This window comes from Suillus subalutaceus, assembly GCF_016647625.1.
Source record: "Suillus subalutaceus strain FC151 chromosome Unknown DFJ58scaffold_239, whole genome shotgun sequence".
In the NCBI taxonomy this organism is placed as follows: domain Eukaryota; kingdom Fungi; phylum Basidiomycota; class Agaricomycetes; order Boletales; family Suillaceae; genus Suillus; species Suillus subalutaceus.
In genome coordinates this window covers 36,544-61,207 of record NW_024540488.1, presented here as the reverse complement: position 1 = coordinate 61,207, position 24,664 = coordinate 36,544, and the positions used below count along the sequence as shown (strand labels likewise).

The window sequence follows — 24,664 nt, the reverse complement described above, 5'->3', positions numbered from 1 at the left end:
TAAACTAACCCGAACGAACCGAACTAACCCAACGAACCCTAAACTAACCTAAACCCAACAACCCTAATTACTAACCCTAACTAACCCTAACTAACCCTAACGAACCCTAACCCTAACTAACCCTAAGTATACTAACTAACACTAACCCTAACTAACCCTAACTAACCTAACTCACCCAAATACTGTGCAATGTAGAACGAACGGATTCCTCGTCCAATAGGGCACGTGCTGAAAGTTCGACGATCACACAATGTGCCTGTACACGTAAAAATGTTATAGCACGATAATGGGGAGAATGGATTCATACCAACGGGGGAAGAACTGCAACTCCTGTCTCATTAGCCAGTGCGTTCTTGCACTCAATAGAAATTTCCTTCATCCACATGTCAACTGACATCAGTGACGCTGCCATCTTACTCATAGCACCCGACAGGCATTCATGGCGGAGGAGTGATGCAATGTGTCGAGCGACGCACAACCATGAATCATGAGAGGAGCCTATGGTGGATTGCACGAAATCCATGCCGTCCGGATCCATGAGAAATGAGGAAATCTATTCTGCAAATTAAGTCACAATGGGAGTACAGGTTTCGTTGACATACGAAAGGGGCAACATTGTGTCCACCTGTCTGGGACTCACGAACGAGATCTTGAATGGTGTATTTTGGTGATTTCACCTGTTGCCGACCTACTTTGCCTTTCTCCGTAACTACAGTCCTTTGGGTCGCAAACACGACGGGCCGTCCAGGTTTGGATGAACCCTCTCTCCGAGAGGGTGCTGCAGGGGCTTTGGGTATGACGGCTCGCTTATTCTGGCGTAATCGTGACTTTAATGTGGGTGAGACGGGCCTAATGATCATCTCCTGCAGCGCTTCGCAACTATTAGACTCGTTACATCCAGAGCTGGATGAATCAGAGACATCCGCATTCGCCCCGATCGCTGCTTCCAGACGAATCGATGTACCGTGAGATACATCAGCGGAAGGATCGCTGCAAGTGGCTGATGATGGAATATATGCAAGATCATCCTGCAGGAATCACGTTACAATTTTGGTATGATAAGAGTGGAATCACGACACGTACATAAGATCGTTCGTTGATTGGTTGATCTTCAGGGTGCAGTGAATTGCCACAATCCGACTCAAGAACAGGCTCATACATCCAATCATTAGAGTAGTCCATGGATAGCTCATCTTGGCCATCAATGTTGGTCTGTACTTCGCGATCCAGCATGGAGCGGCTGTCAATGTTGGTCTGTACTTCGCGATCCAGCATGGAGCAGCTGGTAGGTAATTGGACAATGGACTCCTCAATGGAGTCAGATGCACGCCCAGAGAGTCGTATCGCAACACAAATGGAGTCACATTGCACTCCCAGAGAGTTGTATTGCACGCCAACGGAGTGACATTGCACGCCAACAGAGATCGCCATAGTGGGCTCACCAGCCCAACTCAGCGTCCTGGGGGATTTTCCATCATCAGCCATTCTGATCGTTGATATAAATATGCGGCGTGGCAAAAAATCACCTCTTTACTGATTACCCCAACGATGTGAATCACGGTCGATCACGCATGTTGTGCTCTGGCGTGAGTTATAGAGAGCGCGACCAGCAGCAGTAAAGAATCGTGCAAGGACCTGCGATTTGTTGGTGTTGTCCGGCATATATCCATCATTTCTACCATCCCAATGATTTCCATGTACTCATCTACATTTCTTGTAGACACAACCAACCCATTAGAAAACAGATCACCAATGGATCGTCATGATTACGCCGTTGAAGTTCTCGAAAATCGCATTGCGATATGGCTAGGTAGCCATTGTCCAACGCCAGATACTAAAAGAGTATTTGCATATGTGCCAAGAGTGCCAAGAGCAAAGGTCGCGAGCATTCAATCGAATGGCAATGGGAATTTTGGATATGCACCAGAATTCTAGAAGTACTATATCATATGGACATGGTTGCGCTAGACGAGTAACGTACCACGTCTTCATCGTCAGACTCATCCGTCGTCTCAGCATAGGAATAAGATGTTGTAGTGTTTTTTTGGTCAATGCCTGCATTGATACTGGCATTGACCGCATCCAGTAAACTCTTCATGTCTTCTCCCGAACCAGATCCTTGTATGGCTCCGCAGAAGTCATGCTCCGTGCAATTGGCCCTGTGATATACAGGCCAATCTACTGGATCGCAAAATGAGGCCAATGGAGATTTAAAATGAGCGAGAACGCACGAAACAGTAGGACGTCTGTACTCGTTCCACTCTCCAGGCGTTCGAACGTGACGCCATGCCTTTTTTTCCAACGCTTCGCGGCACTCATCATGAAAGCCATCACCTGTGTGGTCCAACCACAGATAATAATCCCAATGCGGAAGATCTAAACTCGCCATGTAGCGGATCGGAAAGATGCACTGGAATCATCCAGAAACGCAATGCGTACGTCGTTCAGATATTGCATGACAGACAAGTAGGTGTTTCGCATTGTGGCAGCCTCAACACTGGATAATGTCTGTAGGTGTTCCACGACTTTTCTGTAAATGCCAAACTTCTTGTTGAGCGCATATAATGGCAAGCGATAGTGAGGGGCTATGGGGCATCCCTTGCGTGAATGTACAGAGAGCTTCAGGGAACACTCTCCATCGACGTCTTGGATGGTCCCTTTGACTTTCAGCAACTGCTGGGCATCGCGGTTTGCTCCATTTACGAAACGTGCAAGATGGATTCATGAGCGGCGATGTGAAAGAGCGTCCTAAACACGCACGCATCATCATATAGTAAATTTTATTGGACTCGGAACCGATGATCCTCGTGCGATAGAAGCCAATGATGACATTGGATAAATGATGTGTCATACACAACATTTTTAAGATTATTGCAATACTAAGACAAATCAATGAGGTCCGAGATGCGATGAATCACATAAGTGAAAGTTTATTTTAATGAAATGAAAGACTTATGGCGGAGTCTGAGACGGCTAGATTAACAAAAATGGAATTAGGGTAGAAATACTAGATCACCGCCGTTGTGCAAGCTATGCAGTAGTATCTAGCAATGTTCTCATCGCCCATCGGTCCCATGGCTTGCTGCATGATCTCCTTCCATCCTTCAGGGAGTTGTCCAAGAATCCTAGCCTCGTCCATGAGTTCCCCTCCCTTGACTAATATCATTCCGTTGCCAACTACCCCACATGATGCCCCTCGTCGAATTGGCAAGGTCAAGAGCGACAGAAACTGCGGGTCAAAGCTGATGTCACTATACATGGATTGAACGCCTGCCTTCACATTTCTCCGCAGCTGACGCCCAAGACTTGCAACACATTCCTCGTTGAACCATTGGTTGCATTTCCTGCAGTATCGCTGTGGGGTCATTGGGGAGGAAAATGATGGATGGCATCTATGGCATCCACACGTCGTAGCTCCTTGAGAGTTCTATATATTATCTCATAAGCTTTATGGACAGATGTCAACAGAAAGATATTCGCATACACGGATGTTTACCTCTTCCATATACACCATACGACGATTCCTTGAGAACGTGATATCAATGGTCCACCGATTGTACGGTCTCCCTATGGGAATCTGAGGTTGCGTTAGATCGCCTTCGTCGTACGGCAGGATGGTCGCATGATCTACAAAGCATGTGCAGATGTCAATAAACTTGCTCAAATACTCACGCATATCTAGGCACCTACCCTCCACACAGCACATATCAACTACAGATATATGATCGCTGAGAACAAGCTCATATTCACCAACGGAAGCTGCAAGACTAAATTAAATCCAAGGATTCATCAGAATCGTTATAATCATTTTAAATTCAACAACATACTCGACGCCCTCATCTTCCAAATCAACTTTGCGATAATACCACTGTATGTCAAGCCATACGTCCTATAATATAACGGTTCGGTAAGTCAGGACCGGCGGGATATTTTGAGTATACTGTACTTTCCTGTACCTGCCTACCAGCCTTCAGATAAATCTCGGCCACCTTGCCATACCAATAGGACATTACTGGTAGACTCCCATCTCGCATCTGAACTGCTCGTTCATCTAGTGGATAGATTGAGACACTACAAAATGTATATCAGGATCACCATGACAATACACTGGAAAATTCATACTCTTCCCCTACTCGAATGACCATACTGCCATTCGCATCAGTAGGATTGTCGTTGGTATTGTATATCCCTGTAAATGGAGGGAAATAAAAGTTAAAATATTTACACCGCAAGGTAGTACGTATTCAACTTACATTCCAACGAGGTGCATCGTCTCAATTTACGTAGATTAGGATGATTTTGGCGCATTGGAGTCAACCCTGCCCTTCTATTTGGGTGTGATACATGGCTGTTAATTGATGGTCTGCGGGACATGAAGGTTGAAGTGGGAGTGGAAAATCTGCAAAGAACATCGGCCGTTCAAAGAAATAGGTACCCTTCAGCGGAGGCTGTTGCACATCCCCTGAAAATGTCTCGATCTGATGAACGGATCAAGAAAATAAAGTATGACTAGTCCAATGGACCATGATAGAGGGCTGTTCGTACGGCATCACATGAAGTGTTACATAATTGAATCAGATCCGACCGGAGCTCATCGAATGTTAATGTTCCATTCCATGGAGCCGAAAGCTTAAAGTGCCCGAAAAATTCGGAAGCAATGCCAAGACAAGTCATAGCCTCTGAGTCAATCAACAGCAATTCGTTGCGTAAGTATTGGTTTAGGCATTCCATCAGGGATGTAGTTCGCTTCATTGTACCACATGGACATTCTAGGCACCATTGGACCGAATATAATTACAATTTTTACCAGCGTGCAAGCGATCGGTCACACAACACCATACTTCATACGATGGATGATGAGGATTCCCTCAATATTCTGCAACAAATCCGTAAATTGAACATCCTGGATCCAGATCCACATAGATCAACGATATTAGGAACTAGTGGCCATTCAAATAAGAGTGCGTCTATGTTTGGATCACACGATAGTGTAAATATCAAAGCACTATCTGCAGCTGTAGAGAAATGCGAGACTGTAGATGAGGGGACAGATGAGTTCGAAAAACAAAAGCCAAAGAGAGGAAGGCCAAAAAAGCGAGTTGTACAGCGTCGTGAGTACACATGCTGAGCCCCTATCAAAATGAAAAGTTCATATCATTCTGCAGGTAACAAAGTGGTGACGATACCACCTACTGAAGTATCGGCTCAGAAGATCCAGCATGCAACTAAACGACTCATCCGTGCTACAATCAGTCCAGTTCCCGAACAAGTCCTACCAAAAGCTTATACAATTCACCATCATTCAATAAACACAATACTAGAAAGCGCAATGCATGACCAGGATCAGTGGGTCGAGTCAGCCGAGGATGACGAGGTGGATGAAAATGACATACTGCAGCTGATCATGACGTCTGGCATCCTAGATTGGAACCCAAATGGGTCGTTGTCTGTCAGGTTACAGTCAACAGAAATCAATGATAGAGGCAAAGCCAAACGGATGGATGATTCAGTGCAATATAAGCCACGGCGTCCACAGGGACGACCAGCTAGGAAAGCAATCACAAAGCGTAAGTGTCTGTACTCGACCTCTACCTGCATCCACCTGAATGTCGGCATAGGTCAACAAGGCAAGACAGCGGTGTCGATCAATAAGGCACCATCACTGCAGGAGCGAGCAAATGGTTCCAGATGGATAATTCGCGCTACCAGCAACCCAGTGCTGGAGGACCAACAGGAACATGCTGATATCGCACATCATCAGGGTATAAATGAGATGGTTGTCCAAACTGAGAAGATGATAATTGATAAACATGTCACAGGAGAAGCATGTGTCGATGTAAATGACAACATTCAATGCATGGAGGGGGGGGATTGTCAGTGAACGTGTGTCTACTGATCGGCGACATCGGGGACGTCCAAAGAAGCGCGTCTTTCGTCCCAAAGTTACTGGTCAGTCATATTGTAACGACTAATGAATGCCAGATGTCCTCAAGTTTAAATATGCAGCATCCACACGTGAGGTTATTCATCGATCACCTTCAGCTACCGTCGAATTGAATAATTTGGGCGATGAATGTATACATGGCACACAACCATGTAGGAATATTTCATGTTAATGCAACGGCTGTATTAACATTCTTGATTAGGGAGTCCAGCACCATCTGCAGGAAGGCTGCAAGACGATGAGTATAGGCCTTCTCCATCACCACAACATACTTTACAGTCACCTTCGCTTGAATTACCACCCCATGTAACAGCTGAACTGACGGTTGAGGAAATTGCTTGTGAGTTTATAATGATTCCCACAACGCATAAAAACACTGATTCCTCATGAGGATAGCTCGTGCAATGGCCCGACCACTCGTTTGGACCTCTGTTCTAAACACCTGGGAAACCCTCGGATTGAATGAGTGGCTTGAGGTGACTGTGGCGGACTTTTATTTATTCCATGTGTGGTATGAGCTGCTCGGCAGATCACGCATGAGATATATTGGTCTGCATAATGCGATGGGAAATGAGGTCGTGGATGAAGAAGTACAGCACTTCCGGAGGAACAATTTCTTGCCTCCCGATGGCATATGTCCTGTTCTCCCCGTTGGATTCATAGTCCATCACTCCGAACATTTATTCGCAGTCATCTTCGACTACCAGCGACGCAATGTGCATGTCCTTGGTCGCCATATTTCCAACGATGCAATGAACGTCGACGGAGTGGATCCAGACGACTGGAACCAGTGGAGGGGACCGGAATATTGGAGGCGAATTGCTGGCCTTCATGGGTGGAGGGCAGGGGATGCCACTGATATATCTGTGATGACCATGGACTGGGAGCAAAATGGAGTGGACTGCGGTCCGATCGCTTGCTCCGTACTTGAGCAATGTCTGAAATCTGGATTAGACGAGCATGGTGACTTGCCAGCCTTTCACATTCAGTGCGGCCATAGACTGCGCATTCACATGTTGCATGTAATTGCTGGGCGCATAAAGCTCTGCTGTAGCGACTATCTGATGCTCCTCGACAGCCCACAAGATGATTGGAGGCCAGATGAGCTACCCGACGAAGATATCATCAATGCGATTCAGAATGGGCGTCATCAGGCTGAATGTCTCACACTCCTGCGGAAATTGACTGTTGTGAGCGCAACTTGCTCCATGTGTCAACGTCCCATGGCCAGTCGGAATCTCGAACGCCCCTTACGCGATGCACCGAACGGAGAACGATCCTCAGGCGGTGAAGAAGGCTTTGAAGCTGAAAGGAGTGACGATGAAGACTCGTTTGGCACGACCCTACCTGCAGATAGAAAGGCGATCCTCGCAAAGCTTTTTAAAGCACACAAACAACTGAATGGATCCCGGAATCGTCATTTCATAGTCCCTCGTGCGATAGGGACACACCTCGAACTCGAGCCAGACGTGCCATCAGATGTCGATGATTCCATTGACTCACAACGATCTGCAACTGCCTCAGCATCTCGTAGGCGGGTAAAACACTGGAATCTTGGAAGCAACAAGCGATTTCCACGTCCCATCGCACCAGTAGCCCTGGCTGCATATGCAGGTAGGAGATGGCTGCAGGGTGACTCCACGTTCGACGAGTATGATGGTGGACCAACAATCGAGATGTTAGCAACTCCCAGGGAAATCGACCCAGTGATTACATTCCAAGCTGGAGGCATCCAGACCTCCGCTTCTTGGGTGGACTGGGTTGATCATGGGTACCGCATCACACCTAGCTCAGTCCACATATTCTATCAATGTGATCCCATAGCAACCATGGACCACGTCATGCCCATCGGAACAACCAAGTCATATGATCCTTCAAATCAGGTCCCAGACCGTGTAACAGGCGCATACAGTCTGGACCGACTAGCATCAGATGGAGGAGGACGTCAAACACACGTCGCAGATGTCGAAATTCTCTCCGCGTCTGAACTCATCGACTCTGCCCAACATGATCCTCCACTGCATGATGAATGTAGGTTCGGACACAATGCTTTTGTGCGTGGTCTCACCAGCCATCGTTATGGTGATGGCCCTTCCTTGTATCTCGACTTAGAACGGGATGCTGTCAGATTTTCAGAAGATGAGATCGAGACTTCCTTAGACATTGACAGTATCATTTGGACCGCGAAGGTCTTCCGATGCCGGGGGTCCGTGGGGATCTACATCACTCCGCCATTTCAAACGAAACCTGGTATATTCAAGCACAATCATACCTACGTCGACATCATTATTCCACAGTCAGAGGCAGATGCTAGTGCGCCTGGTGGCAGGACAGAATGGCTGTCCAAAAGATTTCCGATGTCTGCCATCCCTCATGCCTGTATTGGCCGCATATCATCTGCGTCATCGACACTCAATCTATATATTGCATTCCCAAGGATGATCCATCAACACCCTCTGAATGGCCGGAGAATCACGCTGATACCGAAGGAGGTTCTGGACATTTTCTGGGATAATGTGCTACTTCCATCCATAGGAGACTGCACTGATGTTAGTTGGGCGCCATACCTTAAGCACACGCTGGAGGAGGCACGATACAAGGCGAGAGGTGGAGATGCACGGAAAGGCGGATGGGGGCCACCAAAGACAATACCCTTGTCAGATGATGACTTCAGAGATGTGCAGGAGCGCATGGAAGCTCGCATACGCGATGGGGAGGGTGAGCTCAGCATGTATGGGTCGCTGTTTTTCATTCTAGAAGGAAAGGGCATCAAGCTGCTCACAAAGGATGGTCAGAGAGGGCGCTTTTCAGGACCGGAAGAAGCACTGCGTCATAATCTGTCCGACCTCGACTGGCCATACATGATGAACCGGAAGCATGGTGAACTTCTGGTGGACGTTGGCATCTCATTCACGCCTCACTCTCCAGACGTTCCAGTTGTAGGAGTATGGAGATTAGACGCATTGGAAGCCTCATTTGGCGCAGGAGGTTACAAGAGAGGGGAGATGCATCATCACAACACGCTCTCTAGATATGGGGCAATGCAGGCCGAGATGCAGCAGGAGAGATCCCAGCAGACGCACATCGCATTCAGGAGCACATACAACCTATACTATGAGTCCATCCGAACGAACACCAACAAGGCCCATTTTGCTTCCGACAGCGATGCATACAAGCTGTCGCCATCTTATATGGCTGAATGCTTTGAAATCGCAAAGGTTCTCGATGGTTGCAAGGAGAAGACATATGGTGTTAGGGACGAGTATAGGGTCAGTGGACATGCAGCCAGAGTAATGCTAGATAATATAGAAGACAAGGTCAGGAATTCACACATCAGTTAGTATTGACATGCGAGCTAAGTGATATCGTTCATGCAGGCTAGAGATTATCTACAGTCAGATCCGATTCTGTGGATCCCATCCAAGATCTGGTTCGAGCTCATCAGGCGACGGGTGCGCGAGATTCAGAGGACCCAAATATCCATCGTCAAAAAGAATCCTCCCAATCTAGGCGTCCTGACTGGCTTGCTGAACCACATGCTTCGTTCGACTACATCAACCCCTATTGTCTATGACTTTCACGTCCGCGAATCCCTTGCCCTCCTCGAATATAGAAATGTCCTCGAGACAGCAGGGATGTTTTTCTTACGGGAATTCGATCTCAACAGCGAAACATGCCTGGACGAGGTGCAGCAAATCGACGATGTGAATGTCCTAGCCCTCATGGGTGTCAATGCAAAGGCTCAAAGGGATAGAGCAGTAGGAAGGATAGATGCGTTGCGATCTACTGAATCAGAGTTGGAGGACTATCCACTTGGGCGGACGCCAACATGGATTCGACTCAAGGCAGCCATCGCAAACTCACCTGCAATGATCATGCGACCATGGATATGGTCGACCACGTTATCGAACACTCAACTCTCTGTCGGACGTTTGATTGTCATGTTCACGAGGCACGTGTGGCTTATGCTGACGCCTGAAGTATTCAAAGGCGTCAGACCCCACCCAAGCTCGCTTCAGGAGGCCATGAAATGCTGGACAATAACCAGCATCGATGACACTCTGGCTGCAGTTGCGTTTGAAGCGTGCAATGCTGGGCTGCATGATCGTACAGGTGTAACTCCAGGTCGCATGGGTCCAAAGTCGAGAACATTTGTGGACAGGTGCTCCCTATTCTTTCCTGACCCTGATGCCTCCCATAAAGACAACACTCAGTGGTGTACGCTGTGGGAAAGAGATGGCTATATTGCAGAGTTTCACAGGACGATGAATAGGATGGAAGAGGATCAGAGGGTATCGCTGAAGCAAGGGTTATGCGAGGTATTTGCGGATCTGCATTGTCTCCCTGCAAGCAGTGGAAAAGTGTGGATGTGGAAGCACGATGCCATTGCATTCATGACGAATCCTGTATTTTACAGGATCGACTGTGTTGGAAGGGGGGCGGAGAGTCGGATGAAAGCCCCAAGAGCACGTCGTACGATGAAGCTCATCAAGGGAAAGCGCATCTTTGCAGCGGATCTGATGGATTCTCAACCATTTGACACTGATGGGAATCTACGAAGGAAGACAGCGAGGCAAAAGCGTCGGGAGATTCAGAAAGCGATGTCCATGGCCAAGAGAAACAAGAGAGTGCCACCTCCCCCACGTCCTCGCAAGCCTAGGCCATTTCCCATTGACATAGGAGAATCTACGCAGAGTGATGAGGAAATGGATGTTGATTAGCTTATATGTGTAATGTAGGTTACAATTTCAGGAACATCTCCCATTTACATGAAGGGCATCGACTTGGTAGTGCCATCACAGTCAGATAAGCTTTGATGCTGAGTTGATGTCTCCCTTTATAGAGACAGGAATGTCCGACCCAGTCAATGCTGTAGTATGCGACCTTCAGGTCATATCAGTGGGGTCAACTGGGCTAAAACATTTTCTCTGATCGCGATGGCATGTTCTGATATTACTGTGAGTATCATAAAACACCATCACGGTTAGGTAAGGCGTGTTTCCCAGCCAGCCCCTTGCTGATCTCTGATGACAGAAGATCATTTGCGATCAGGCTATAATAATGCTTGATTGCAAAATATTCTTATACGAACAAGTCCCAGTGACCTGGTCAAACTTGAGTGAAAAGGGAGCTTTACACCAACGTGACCGCCATGGTCAGTTAAGCATATCTAACGACAGTCGTAGATGTGAGTTGTAGTTGTAATGTATCTAATCTATTACACCCATTCACTGTTCCCATTATAATTTGTTGGCCGAGTCTTCATGCCTGGAGAAGTGTGATATAGATTTCATCCACAAGATTCAGTGTGAACCTTCATAATCATCAGGCATATTACTGGTATCCAATACAAGGCAAATGAACTGAGTCTCGCCCAGCAGTTTCAGTCACCATCCACTTTTGTGTTCAGACAATATACTACTCACTAAACAGTGCCAAAATAGTGGCCTTGTACCATTCAGGAACTGTGGACGACACTAAGGAATCTACTACTCGGTCAGACAACATCTGAGTCGCCTACATGATCTAATCACTGTTATCCTTGGAGATCCAGTCCTCAGCGCTCAGCAGCGGTGGTATTTACAAGAACAGTGTTCTGGCTTGTGATGCATTCACGGGCAGAGATACACGCTATCAAACTGAACGGCTCATGAGCATTGCACATGCCCTGGTGATGAATCCAAGCGCAATTGAGCATGTTACATTTCAAACATCAATTTATTTAAATCGACCATACACTACACTAATTATCTCACACTGACAAAGGCTAATACTTGAGATAAAGATATAGGAATAGGACAATGAGGAAAGGTGGTCACCATCATCGATAGTGAACGCCCATAGAGGCGAGAAACCACGCGAAATTGATCAGAGGGATGCAGGATGCTACCAGCATGGCCAATGGACAGGAAGATGGCCACTATCATCGACAGTGAACGCCCATAGAGGCGAGAAACCACCAACCATAGTCCAAGGGTTGCATGGATAGTAGAAGTGGGACGAGGAAGAGGAAGGTGGCCACCATCATCGATAGTGAACGCCCATAGAGGCGAGAAACCACGCGAAATTGATCAGATGGATGCAGGATGCTACCAGCATGGCCAATGGACAGGAAGATGGCCACTATCATCGACAGTGAATGCCCATAGAGGCGAGAAACCACCAACCATAGTCCAAGGGTTGCATGGATAGTAGAAGTTGGACGAGGAAGAGGAGGGTGGCCACCATCATCGATAGTGAACGCCCATAGAGGCGAGAAACCACGCGAAATTGATCAGAGGGATGCAGGCTGCTACCAGCATGGCCAATGGACAGGAAGATGGCCACTATCATCGACAGTGAACGCCCATAGAGGCGAGAAACCACCAACCACAGTCCAAGGGTTGCATGCATGATGAGAGTAGAACAAGGAATAGAAAGGTGGCCACCATCATCGACAGTGAACGCCCATAGAGGCGAGAAACCACCTGTGAAGGTAATGGTAAGAAAGAAAGAGGGAAAATTTGCTAAAGCGCCACATATCAACTTCACATCACATGACATTCTCACGCCACAGCCATCATAACAATGGCGGTCCAACCTTACAAAGATCTCTGGCCCAGAGTTGCAAAATGGTCCAACTAGTTTTTCATAACACAACAACTACTCAACATAAAAATTAGGAGCACATAGTCCGTAGTACAGACTGTAATGCTATGTAAAAAAAATACAAACAGTCTGTTGAGCCTATGGAAAACAGTATTTGAGTACACAGTTGCCACACTTCCATTTTGACTCCAACCCAAATGAAACAGGGGCATTTTATGAATGCTAAGGTAGGACTCTTACAAAACCGACCAATCATGAGTTGATGTGACTGAACACATAAGCACTAGAATGGCCAGTCCTGAAGCTGTGTTACCCGCCGCGTAACAATGGGATTATAAGATTAGATGTAAATAGTACTTTGTGTGCGAGAGTGCGTGCGAAGTGTATGTAGCAAATGTATGAGCATGTGGTATGTGATCAATCGATTAGGGTACTTATACGATTTGCTTCTCGCCGAGTTCCTTCAGTATGCTGTCAGGCAGCATGTGGCGACCGCGGTAACTTTTATTTGCCCAAGCTGCTTGCTTTCCAGTCGAACCTTTCTGATATTCATCACGGAACCATGAGGCCTGGTTGGAAATTTTTTGGCTGGTGTGTGAGTTTGATTCAAGCGAGTCCAAACAACACTCACCGACGCATGCACTCAATAGGAACAGAGTTGAGGGCCTTACAAATATCGCCTTCCATTTGCTCGTCCCGCTTTGTGGGTGGATATAACTGGTACAGTCTTTTTGCATATCCCCAACACTGTTCAATGAAGTTGAGCTCATAGTGGAATTTTGGGAGGATCATATGCTGGAACTCCCATGGATGGCAGTGCTCCTCAAGGATACTCAAGACCTTAACGAAATCTGGCTCATTGAAAATGGTTCTTTGACAGCAACACTGAGTAGCCCCATCTGGACATATGAACTTTGGACACTGGGCTTTCAGCTTCGAGATGTTATACCCCTCTCCCATAAGATTTCTGCCATGCCCTTGAATTTTCCGGCATGCTTATACATGACCAGCAGTACTCTACATCATTTATAAGGGCTTGCCGACTCGGTATGATGACTAGCAGGCATATGAGCTAGTTCAGTCCACTCGCCAGCCCAGTGGTTGCACGCTCATGCTCCACTTCCAACTAGTAGCCCCGGTGTGAAAGAGAAATAGGTACTAGGCGGTTAGCAACTAGCACTACTTATCAAAAGATGCATGAGTATAGTAATCGAACCAAGAGGACTACTATTGAAGCAACTCCCTACTAAAAGCAAGGGGAGCGATAGTGATGCTAACTAGAAGTCATGTAGATGGGCATGTTTGATAGTGGAGCAACACAAATAACTGCCTCCCTGCCTTCCCTGACTGTTTCGTCACTAATTTCTAAATTTGAACATGATATTGTCGGACTACAATGACTACTCTACGTCATTGGTAAGGGGTTGCTGACTTGGTATGATGACTAGCAGGCATATGAGTATAGTCATAGTTAACATCCGGGACGTAACCCCCACGAGTCAGAGATAACAGTGGTACCAGATCAATGGTAAGGGCGCAGGGAAGCGGAGTCATTGATGGCGATGAACCAATGAGATGCTCAAGATAACGATCAGCGCCAGATGTGCAGATGGTATCCACCTCTTGAAGTTGAAGCTTTCATTTTGACGCACCAAAAAGCAACCACATCATCCTCATGTGTAGACCAGAAGCCCCACATGTCAAGGTGGAACATATCTTTCACATTCTTGGGTGAACCCAATGACCTCACGTCTTGTCATGAGGAGACAAAGAGGCAAGGAGCACTGGACTCAGGATATGATGCGGACGCTTGGGCATGGACCTGGCCTCACCCAAGGGACACACAAACAAATGCAATTGACAATCACCGCCAAAGACACGAATATTGCAGTATGTCTATATGCACAGCGCCCCAAAAACTGCTAATTAACATATGTTTGGTCAGCACAAATGTTCCACTCAATTAAGAATTTCGCCAGGATTGGAGCGAGCTTGACCTTCATCCTCAGATTACTCTGTAATGCCTTTCCAGTCCAGTGCTTCCTGCCTCATGTGTTTCTCACAGCGATTACTGAGGTCATTGAGCCATATAAATAAAGCAGGGACTAAAATTTGATCTGTCAGAGTCATGCTGTAAAGTTGCCCACCTATGTTCGAGTCGACCGCTTTTGCTTATGTAAGCAGTGTCACACCCAATGATTGATTTTTTGAGCTTTCATATGACTTGCCTGGCTTCAAATTGAACTTGTTTCTGGGGTTATGGAGCCATATTAATCCGATGGAAACACTGTTTTGGTCTGAAAAAATCATATTCTAGAGTGATGCTACCCCCTCCTTCTCCTTTGCCTTGACTTCTGAACCACTCAGATGTACATCTAGATGGGCCAGGTGGCTTGGACTTGCGCTCATCTGACGACAGTTTTCCTTTGCCTCGACCTCTTACTCGCTCAGAGCCACGTCTCACTGCGTTGTGAATGCTCAGCGAGGAAGCTACAAGCAAATGTACCAGGTGACTTATGCTCATTTAGCGATGATTCACTCAGATGCGTTGTAGAGACTCCATTGCGAGTAGCCTCACAAAGGCCGTATTTCCACTTTGTCTCCACTAACGCGCGCTATATACGACAAGGCGACTTAAACGCGCTAAACGCGCGACGCTTCCGCCTAATCCGCGCATCCGCGCATCTGGCGCCTATAGCGCGCCTCTATAGCGCCTTTCGCGTTACTACGGCGCCTTTGCGCGCGCTTTCGCGCTTTACCTTCGTGTTCGCTTTTCCAAGTCGCCTGTCCTCCGCACGTCCTGTCCTGTCCCTCTATGATCCGCTGGTGCGTCTCCCTTTATCTTGTCAACTGACTTTAGCTATATACCTCGTCTGTTTACACATATTTCCTTATTCTACAACACAACAACTCTTTTTCGCTTCGCTTCCGCTTCGGCTCAGCGCCTGGGAACATTTACCTTAGACATGGGGACTCTGATAGATTTTTCACTTACTTACTTACTCACTACATCCCATCATCCTGCATCAGTGTATACTGTGAATCAATTTCTATTCATTTGCAACACAACCACTGCGCGACTCTCTATTCTTTTGCAACAAGCTCTCTTGAGAAAATCTGGAGAGACCTTCGCGCTACTTCCGCCTCTTCACTAACGCCTATAGCGCGCTTGTTCCGCCTCGCGGTTCCGCCTACGTCGCACTTTCACCTTTCGTCGCGTTAACGCGCGTTTCGCGTTTACAAGGCGTCTCGCACCCGCGCTTTGCGCAGATTCCCTTGCTGACTCGTTCAGCGCATCCCCTCGCATTTACTCGAGGAAAAGACTCAGTAAAGATCCTCTTGGGCCGACTTCTACTCGCGTTCGAGGACTACTGCAGGCGACTTATCTTATATTTTTCAGTATAGACCCACTCACGATTCCTCATCTTCAGCGTGTCAGCGAGGAGCCATGAGTGAGTGAATGTATGATGTGACTTGCACTGATTCAATGCCTCGCGCAATCTCTGAGCTGAACCGGCATCAACTCTAGGAGGGCATCTCATATTTGATGTACTTGCAGGGTGGTCTGACTTGAAGACGAGGAGTCGCCATCCCAGGCCTGGGCCTCTGGTGCCTCGATTACATACTCTATATGCAGTGGATTCTCAGGGGAAAATGTCACTGTGTGAGCCGGAGGACCATGACCTGGGCATCACCTGGTGTATTGAGCGCTATCGTCTATGCTACTGGCAGCATGGTCAACAACAGTCACTTCCAGGAATAATAGGTGAAACCAAAAGACTGGTTGATCTGCCAAGTTCTTGAGAATATTTCATGACGCCAATACTTTGTCTAGGGTGATGTGTTCTGAGGCATTGTCATAATTCTTTGATAGTCTTGCCTTCCTTGGCATGGCACTTCATACACAACACTGGTTCTACCTCAAACACATTCATATCCAAAATTTATAATTCACATTAGCGATAATAGTGACATGGATAGCAAATGCTCTCAGAAGCGAAAATTATTTATACTATTCTAACAGTTACATTAAACACAATTAACTAAACCCTCATAGAAGGGTGAGAGCTATCTAAACAGCCATCAGTTGATCTCAAAAAGCCTCATGAGGCGAAAATAACTGGCACTATTATCAATAGTAGGCTCCCATTGAGGAGTGACAACCAGTCAAAGGCCCCCAGACCCACAAAGTGAAAAAAAGCGAAAAAAAACTGGTACTATTATCAATAGTAGACTCCCATAGAGGAGTGGCAACCAGGAAAAGTCCCCCAGACCCACAAAGTGAAAGAAAATGCGAAAATAGCTGGCACCATTATCAATGGTGGACTCCCATAGAGGAGTGACAACCAGCAAAAGAGGCCCCCAGACCAACAAAGTGAAAAAAAAAGCGAAAATAGCTGGCACCATTATCAATGGTGGACTCCCATAGAGGAGTGGCAACCAGCAAAAGAGGCCCCCAGACCCACAAAGTGAAAAAAAGCGAAAAAAGCTGGCACCATTATCAATGGTGGACTCCCATAGAGGAGTGACAACCAGCAAAAGAGGCCCCCAGACCAACAAAGTGAAAAAAAGCGAAAATAGCTGGCACCATTATCAATGGTGGACTCCCATAGAGGAGTGGCAACCAGCAAAAGAGGCCCCCAGACCCACAAAGTGAAAAAAAGCGAAAAAAGCTGGCACCATTATCAATGGTGGACTCCCATAGAGGAGTGACAACCAGCAAAAGAGGCCCCCAGACCCACAAAGTGAAAAAAGCGAAAAAAGCTGGCACCATTATCAATGGTGGACTCCCATAGAGGAGTGACAACCAGCAAAAGAGGCCCCCAGACCCACAAATTCAAAAAAAGAGTTTGGGGTGAGTGAAGAAGAGGGAAGAAAGAAGGAATGAAAATTTTTGGTTCAAGTTCACCGCATTTTTGCTTATATAAGCATTTCTAAATACAGCCCATCACTCAGAAATTCACATATATTCCAGAGTGATGCCGCTGTCTCCCCCTACCTACTGTGCCCAGAGGCATGATTCCATGTCAATACTGATGTTCCTGAACTCATGGACCAGTAGAAACAACGGTTTGATATGTCAAAGTCATGTTGTTGCAAAGTTGCTCACCTATGTGACCGCTTTTGCTTATGTAAGCAGTGTCACCCCTGTGATGCTGCCTCACCCAATGATTGATTTTTTGAGCTTTCATATGACTTGCTTGGCTTCAAATAGAACTTGTTTCTGGGGTTATTTGGCCATCTGAATCTGATGGGAACACTGGTTTGGTCCGAAAAAATCATATTTCAGAGTGATGCTACCCCCTCCCCCTCCCCCTACCTACTGTGCCCAGAGGCAGGATTCCATGTCGATACTGATGTATAAAAGGATGTTTCTGGTGTTTTTGGATCATATTAATTGATTGGAGATGGTCTCAGAGTCATCTGGGCTCATGTGAATTGTGATGTGTCAGTTGACCTGATACCCCCCCACAAAGATCGATTTTTTCAGGCTTCCCATGACTTGCCAGTACTCCAAAACTATTCTTCCTGGGGGTTCTTCATCCATCTGAACACGATGGTCGAGCCAGATTTCCCAGAAAAAATCATGTTCTTGAGATATGCAGGGCCCCCCTCCCCCCTCCTAACTCATATATCTTGATATTATGTAAATACCGATATATCAAAAGATGTTTCTAGTGTTTTATGATCACAGAAATCGATTGGAGATGGTCCTGGAGTATTCCCGGCTTGTCTGAATTGAAATATGTCAGTTTGCCTCATGCCCCCCCCACAAAGATCGATTTTTACAGACATCCCATGACTTGCTGGTGCTCCAACAGCATTTCTCCCGAGGGCTATTGATCATTCTGAACACGATGGTCGAGCCAGATTTCCCAGAAAAAATCAGGTTCTGGAGATATGCAGGGCCCCCCTCCCCCCTCCTAACGCATATATCTGGATATCATGTAAATACCGATATATCAAAGGGTGATCCTAGTGTTTTATGATCACTGAAATCCATTGGAGATGGTTTCAGAGTATTTCTAGCCTGTGTGAAATAAAATAGGTCAGTTTGCCTCATACCCCCCACAAAGATCGATTTTTACAGCATTCCCATGACTTGCCAGTGGTCCAAAAGCATTTTTCCTGGGGGCTCTTGAGCCCTCTGAACACGATGGTCGAGCCAGAATTCCTAGAAAAAATCGCGTTCTTGAGATATACAAGGTCCTCCTCCCCCCTCCTACCCCCTATATTTTGCTGTACTTGATTTTAACTCAAAACCGATACTGTAAAGGACTGTCCTAGGGTTTTTCAGGTGTAGGAATCGATTGGTGATGGTCCTGGACCATCTGGAGGTCGATATTGGTGACATATGGTGGTGGGGCCAAAAGGGCAGTATTTTGAGCATATCTCCATAACCCAACCGCCGATTTCTCTAATTCTTGGCTCATATCATTCCTAGACGTACCCTCCATGATATGTACCAGCCCACAAAAAGAAATAGTTTCACAAGTTTGAAACCTATTTCAGTTTTGACCATATAAGTATTGCTCTGAGTCGGCCCTTGTCTTGACTGGTCTTGGTTATCGTACGCGTGTCTTAGTGGTTGTCTGGGGGGTGATGCGTTGGGCGAGGACAGGATCTCATTTTGACTTGACTTCATTTTGCTTGATTTTGTGATTTTATTACTGTTTTATTGCTTGATTTTGTCTGTCTTGTTGCTGTTGTAGTCTTGCGTGTTGTATTGTGTTTGCTTGTCTTGTAGTGACTCTAACACTAACACCGAGACACCGAGAGAACACGTTTTGAGACGAGACAACGAGAAACCTAACTAACCCTCTAACGGGTGGGGGGGTGGGGTTGAACCCTAAACTCTAACGTGGTGGTTGAAACCTAACTAACCCTCTAACGGGTGGGGGGGTGGGGTTGAACCCTAAACTCTAACGTGGTGGTTGAACCTAACTGCGCATATTCCCTTGTTATGCTTATCGGATGTTTGTCTTGTATCGATTGTAGTATAGTGTGTCGTGTCTCGTAGTCTGTCGGATCGTTTTGTATTGTGTTGTATCGTGTCGTAGTCTGTTGCGTCTCTTGTCCTTGTCTTGACTGTGGTGCGTTATCGTAGTCTGATCCTTGACTTTTCTTGATTTGTGGCCTGTCTTTGATTTCATGGTCTTGCTTATCGTGCGCTTATCGTGGCGCTTGTCTGAAGTGATGCGTCGGACTAGGACGGAACCTTGCTTTGACTTGACTTGATTTGGCTTGATTTTTGACGTTTTGTTGCTGGGGCGTTGCTTGATTTTTGCTGTGATGTTGCTGCGGTGGTCTTGTCTTTGGAGTGATGCGTGGGCCTAGGACAGGATCTCGTTTCGACTTGACTGCATTTTGCTTGATTTTTGTGATTTTTTGATGTTCTATTGCTTGACTTTCTTTGATTTCAGGCGTTTTATCACTGTCGTAGTCTTGTTCATCGTAGCGCTTGTCTGGGGTGACGCGTGGGCCGAGGACAGGATCTCGTTTCATCTCGCCTTGATTTTGCTTGATTTTTGCTTTTTTTCTTGCTTTCGTATTGCTTGATCTCGGCTGTGTTGTTGTCGCTGCGGTGGTCTTGCTTATCGTGCGTTTATTGGAGGGCGGATGCTTCGATTGCTATTTGATGGTCTTGCTTATCGTAGCGCTTGTCTGGGGTGATGCGTGGGCCGAGGACAGGATCTCGTTTTGACTTGACTTGACTTTGCTTGATTTTTGTCATTTTTGTGCCATTTTATTGCTGTGATGTTGCCTGATTTTGGCTGTTTTATTGCTGTGGTGGTATTGCGTATGGTCTTGGTATCGTAGTCTTGCGTATGGTATGAGATCGTGTTGCTATCATAGTCTGGGCTGAGGACAGGGTCTCGTTTTGTCTTGGGTTCATTTTGCTTCGTTTTTGCTTTTTTCTTGCATTTGCGTCGCTTTATTTTGGCTGTGTTGTCCTGTAGTGGTCTTGCTTATCATACGCGTATCTTAGCGCTTGTCTGCGGTGATACGTCGGGCGAGGACAGGACCTTGTTCGACTTGAGTTGGTTTTGCTTGATTTTTGTGATTTTTGTGTGATTTTATTGCTGCGGCGGTCTTGTGTATGGTATGGGATGGTCTTGGTATTGTAGTCTTACCTTGACTTTGCTTGATTTTTCCTTGTCTTGCGTATTGTATTGTAGTCTTGCCTTGACTTTGCTTGATTTTCCCTTGTCTTGAGTATTGCATCGTATTGCTTGTCTTGTATTGACTCTAACCGAGACACCGAGTCACCGAGAGAATACGTTTTTAGACGAGACAACCGAGAGAGCTAACCGGCGGGTTAGTGGTTTTATTGCTATCATAGTCTTTCTTGTTTTTTTCGTTGTTTCGTCTTTGCTTTATTTTTGCTTTATTGCTGCTGTGTTGTTGCTTGACTTTGCTTGATTTGTGGTTTTTTCTTTGATTTCCTAGTCTTTTGTGTCGTATGCGTATCTTGGTGTTTGTCTGGGGGGGTGATGCGCGGGCCGAGGACAGGATCTCGTTTTCACTTGACTTCAATTTGCTTCATTTTTGTGATTTTTTGTGATTTTATTGCTTGACCTTGCTTGACTTTGGCTGTCTTATTTCTGTTGCGGTCTTGCTTGTCTGGGGCGACGCGTTTGCTATTATGTCTGTTGCGGTGACTATCGTGATTCTTGTCATTTAGCGTACGCGTATGCTATTATGCGACTGTTGTGATTCTGGTCTTTTCTATGAGAAATGGTGTTGGCGTGCATGTCTGCTATTATCTCTGTTGTTGCATCTGTCTTGATTGATGTTTTCTTGCGGTCTTGCTGTTGTATTGCTTTGAGTCAGCCCTTGTCTTGACTGGTCTTGGTTATCGTACGCGTATCTTAGTTCTTGTCGGGGGGGGGTGATGCGTCGGGCGAGGACAGGAATCTGGTTTTGACTTGGCTTGATTTTTGCTTGATTTTGTCATTTTATTGCCGTTTTATTGCTTGACTTTGCTTGATTTTGTCTGTCTTTGTCTGGGGGGTGTTGTGTTGGGCGAGGACAGGGTCTCATTTTGACTTGACTTCATTTTGCTTGATTTTGTTGTTTTATTGCTGTTTTATTGCTTGAATTTGCTTGATTTTGTCTGTCTTGTTGCTGTTGTAGTCTTGCGTGTTGTATTGTATTTGCTTGCCTGCTGTAGTATTGCTCTGAGTCGGCCCTTGTCTTGACTGGTCTTGGTTATCGTACGCGTGTCTTAGTGGTTGTCTGGGGGGTGATGCGTTGGGCGAGGACAGGATCTCATTTTGACTTGACTTCATTTTGCTTGATTTTGTGATTTTATTACTGTTTTATTGCTTGATTTTGTCCTGTCTTGTTGCTGTTGTAGTCTTGCGTGTTGTATTGTGTTTGCTTGTCTTGTAGTGACTCTAACACTAACACCGAGACACCGAGAGAACACGTTTTGAGACGAGACAACGAGAAACCTAACTAACCTCTAACGGTGGGGGGTAACCCTAAACTCTAACGTGGTGGTTGAAACCTAACTAACCCTCTAACGGGTGGGGGGGTGGGGTTGAACCCTAAACTCTAACGTGGTGGTTGAACCTAACTGCGCATATTCCCTTGTTATGCTTATCGGATGTTTGTCTTGTATCGATTGTAGTATAGTGTGTCGTGTCTCGTAGTCTGTCGGATCGTTTTGTATTGTGTTGTATCGTGTCGTAGTCTGTTGCGTCTCTTGTCCTTGTCTTGACTGTGGTGCGTTATCGTAGTCTGATCCTTGACTTTTCTTGATTTGTGGCCTGTCTTTGATTTCATGGTCTTGCTTATCGTGCGCTTATCGTGGCGCTTGTCTGAAGTGATGCGTCGGACTAGGACGGAACCTTGCTTTGACTTGACTTGATTTGGCTTGATTTTTGACGTTTTGTTGCTGGGGCGTTGCTTGATTTTTGCTGTGATGTTGCTGCGGTGGTCTTGTCTTTGGAGTGATGCGTGGGCCTAGGACAGGATCTCGTTTCGACTTGACTGCATTTTGCTTGATTTTTGTGATTTTTTGATGTTCTATTGCTTGACTTTCTTTGATTTCAGGCGTTTTATCACTGTCGTAGTCTTGTTCATCGTAGCGCTTGTCTGGGGTGACGCGTGGGCCGAGGACAGGATCTCGTTTCATCTCGCCTTGATTTTGCTTGATTTTTGCTTTTTTCTTGCTTTCGTATTGCTTGATCTCGGCTGTGTTGTTGTCGCTGCGGTGGTCTTGCTTATCGTGCGTTTATTGGAGGGCGGATGCTTCGATTGCTATTTGATGGTCTTGCTTATCGTAGCGCTTGTCTGGGGTGATGCGTGGGCCGAGGACAGGATCTCGTTTTGACTTGACTTGACTTTGCTTGATTTTTGTCATTTTTGTGCCATTTTATTGCTGTGATGTTGCCTGATTTTGGCTGTTTTATTGCTGTGGTGGTATTGCGTATGGTCTTGGTATCGTAGTCTTGCGTATGGTATGAGATCGTGTTGCTATCATAGTCTGGGCTGAGGACAGGGTCTCGTTTTGTCTTGGGTTCATTTTGCTTCGTTTTTGCTTTTTTCTTGCATTTGCGTCGCTTTATTTTGGCTGTGTTGTCCTGTAGTGGTCTTGCTTATCATACGCGTATCTTAGCGCTTGTCTGCGGTGATACGTCGGGCCGAGGACAGGACCTTGTTTCGACTTGAGTTGGTTTTGCTTGATTTTTGTGATTTTTGTGTGATTTTATTGCTGCGGCGGTCTTGTGTATGGTATGGGATGGTCTTGGTATTGTAGTCTTACCTTGACTTTGCTTGATTTTTCCTTGTCTTGCGTATTGTATTGTAGTCTTGCCTTGACTTTGCTTGATTTTCCCTTGTCTTGAGTATTGCATCGTATTGCTTGTCTTGTATTGACTCTAACCGAGACACCGAGTCACCGAGAGAATACGTTTTTAGACGAGACAACCGAGAGAGCTAACCGGCGGGTTAGTGGTTTTATTGCTATCATAGTCTTTCTTGTTTTTTTCGTTGTTTCGTCTTTGCTTTATTTTTGCTTTATTGCTGCTGTGTTGTTGCTTGACTTTGCTTGATTTGTGGTTTTTTCTTTGATTTCCTAGTCTTTTGTGTCGTATGCGTATCTTGGTGTTTGTCTGGGGGGGTGATGCGCGGGCCGAGGACAGGATCTCGTTTTCACTTGACTTCAATTTGCTTCATTTTTGTGATTTTTTGTGATTTTATTGCTTGACCTTGCTTGACTTTGGCTGTCTTATTTCTGTTGCGGTCTTGCTTGTCTGGGGCGACGCGTTTGCTATTATGTCTGTTGCGGTGACTATCGTGATTCTTGTCATTTAGCGTACGCGTATGCTATTATGCGACTGTTGTGATTCTGGTCTTTTCTATGAGAAATGGTGTTGGCGTGCATGTCTGCTATTATCTCTGTTGTTGCATCTGTCTTGATTGATGTTTTTCTTGCGGTCTTGCTGTTGTATTGCTTTGAGTCAGCCCTTGTCTTGACTGGTCTTGGTTATCGTACGCGTATCTTAGTTCTTGTCGGGGGGGTGATGCGTCGGGCGAGGACAGGATCTGGTTTTGACTTGGCTTGATTTTGCTTGATTTTGTCATTTTATTGCCGTTTTATTGCTTGACTTTGCTTGATTTTGTCTGTCTTTGTCTGGGGGGTGTTGTGTTGGGCGAGGACAGGGTCTCATTTTGACTTGACTTCATTTTGCTTGATTTTGTTGTTTTATTGCTGTTTTATTGCTTGAATTTGCTTGATTTTGTCTGTCTTGTTGCTGTTGTAGTCTTGCGTGTTGTATTGTATTTGCTTGCCTGCTGTAGTATTGCTCTGAGTCGGCCCTTGTCTTGACTGGTCTTGGTTATCGTACGCGTGTCTTAGTGGTTGTCTGGGGGGTGATGCGTTGGGCGAGGACAGGATCTCATTTTGACTTGACTTCATTTTGCTTGATTTTGTGATTTTATTACTGTTTTATTGCTTGATTTTGTCTGTCTTGTTGCTGTTGTAGTCTTGCGTGTTGTATTGTGTTTGCTTGTCTTGTAGTGACTCTAACCCAGACATGTAGTCTTACCTTGACTTTGGCTGTGTTGTAGGAAATACTGGATAATGGGTGATTGGGAAGATAGGAGAAACAGGAGAACAGG

At 46.1% G+C, this 24,664-nt stretch overlaps 5 protein-coding genes across 5 annotated transcripts; 1 reads left to right on the top strand and 4 right to left on the bottom strand.

The window, feature by feature from the left end:
- Positions 1-166: 166 nt before the first annotated feature.
- On the bottom strand, positions 167-1,485 carry DFJ58DRAFT_735937 (uncharacterized protein; the record flags this gene model as incomplete). The annotated part of the gene is made up of 4 exons (XM_041386720.1): positions 167-256; positions 308-553; positions 603-1,028; positions 1,084-1,485. The coding sequence occupies 4 exons, from the start codon at positions 1,483-1,485 to the stop codon at positions 167-169; spliced, it is 1,164 nt and encodes a 387-aa protein (XP_041236145.1).
- A 1,522-nt stretch (positions 1,486-3,007) lies between these two features.
- Positions 3,008-4,374, bottom strand: DFJ58DRAFT_847707 (uncharacterized protein; the record flags this gene model as incomplete). Its single annotated transcript, XM_041393508.1, has 7 exons — positions 3,008-3,355; positions 3,497-3,627; positions 3,691-3,767; positions 3,828-3,889; positions 3,957-4,071; positions 4,096-4,189; positions 4,254-4,374. 7 exons carry the CDS (start codon positions 4,372-4,374, stop codon positions 3,008-3,010), a joined length of 948 nt encoding a protein of 315 aa, XP_041236144.1.
- Positions 4,375-6,507: 2,133 nt separating this feature from the next.
- DFJ58DRAFT_670739 (uncharacterized protein) lies at positions 6,508-10,665 on the top strand (the record flags this gene model as incomplete). The annotated part of the gene is made up of 3 exons (XM_041382889.1): positions 6,508-7,231; positions 7,331-9,261; positions 9,322-10,665. 3 exons carry the CDS (start codon positions 6,508-6,510, stop codon positions 10,663-10,665), a joined length of 3,999 nt encoding a protein of 1,332 aa, XP_041236143.1.
- Positions 10,666-19,705: 9,040 nt separating this feature from the next.
- On the bottom strand, positions 19,706-20,038 carry DFJ58DRAFT_735933 (uncharacterized protein; the record flags this gene model as incomplete). Its single annotated transcript, XM_041386719.1, has 1 exon — positions 19,706-20,038. One exon carries the CDS (start codon positions 20,036-20,038, stop codon positions 19,706-19,708), a length of 333 nt encoding a protein of 110 aa, XP_041236142.1.
- A 2,305-nt stretch (positions 20,039-22,343) lies between these two features.
- DFJ58DRAFT_847704 (uncharacterized protein) lies at positions 22,344-22,904 on the bottom strand (the record flags this gene model as incomplete). The annotated part of the gene is made up of 2 exons (XM_041393507.1): positions 22,344-22,763; positions 22,881-22,904. The coding sequence occupies 2 exons, from the start codon at positions 22,902-22,904 to the stop codon at positions 22,344-22,346; spliced, it is 444 nt and encodes a 147-aa protein (XP_041236141.1).
- Between the last annotated feature and the right edge of the window lie 1,760 nt (positions 22,905-24,664).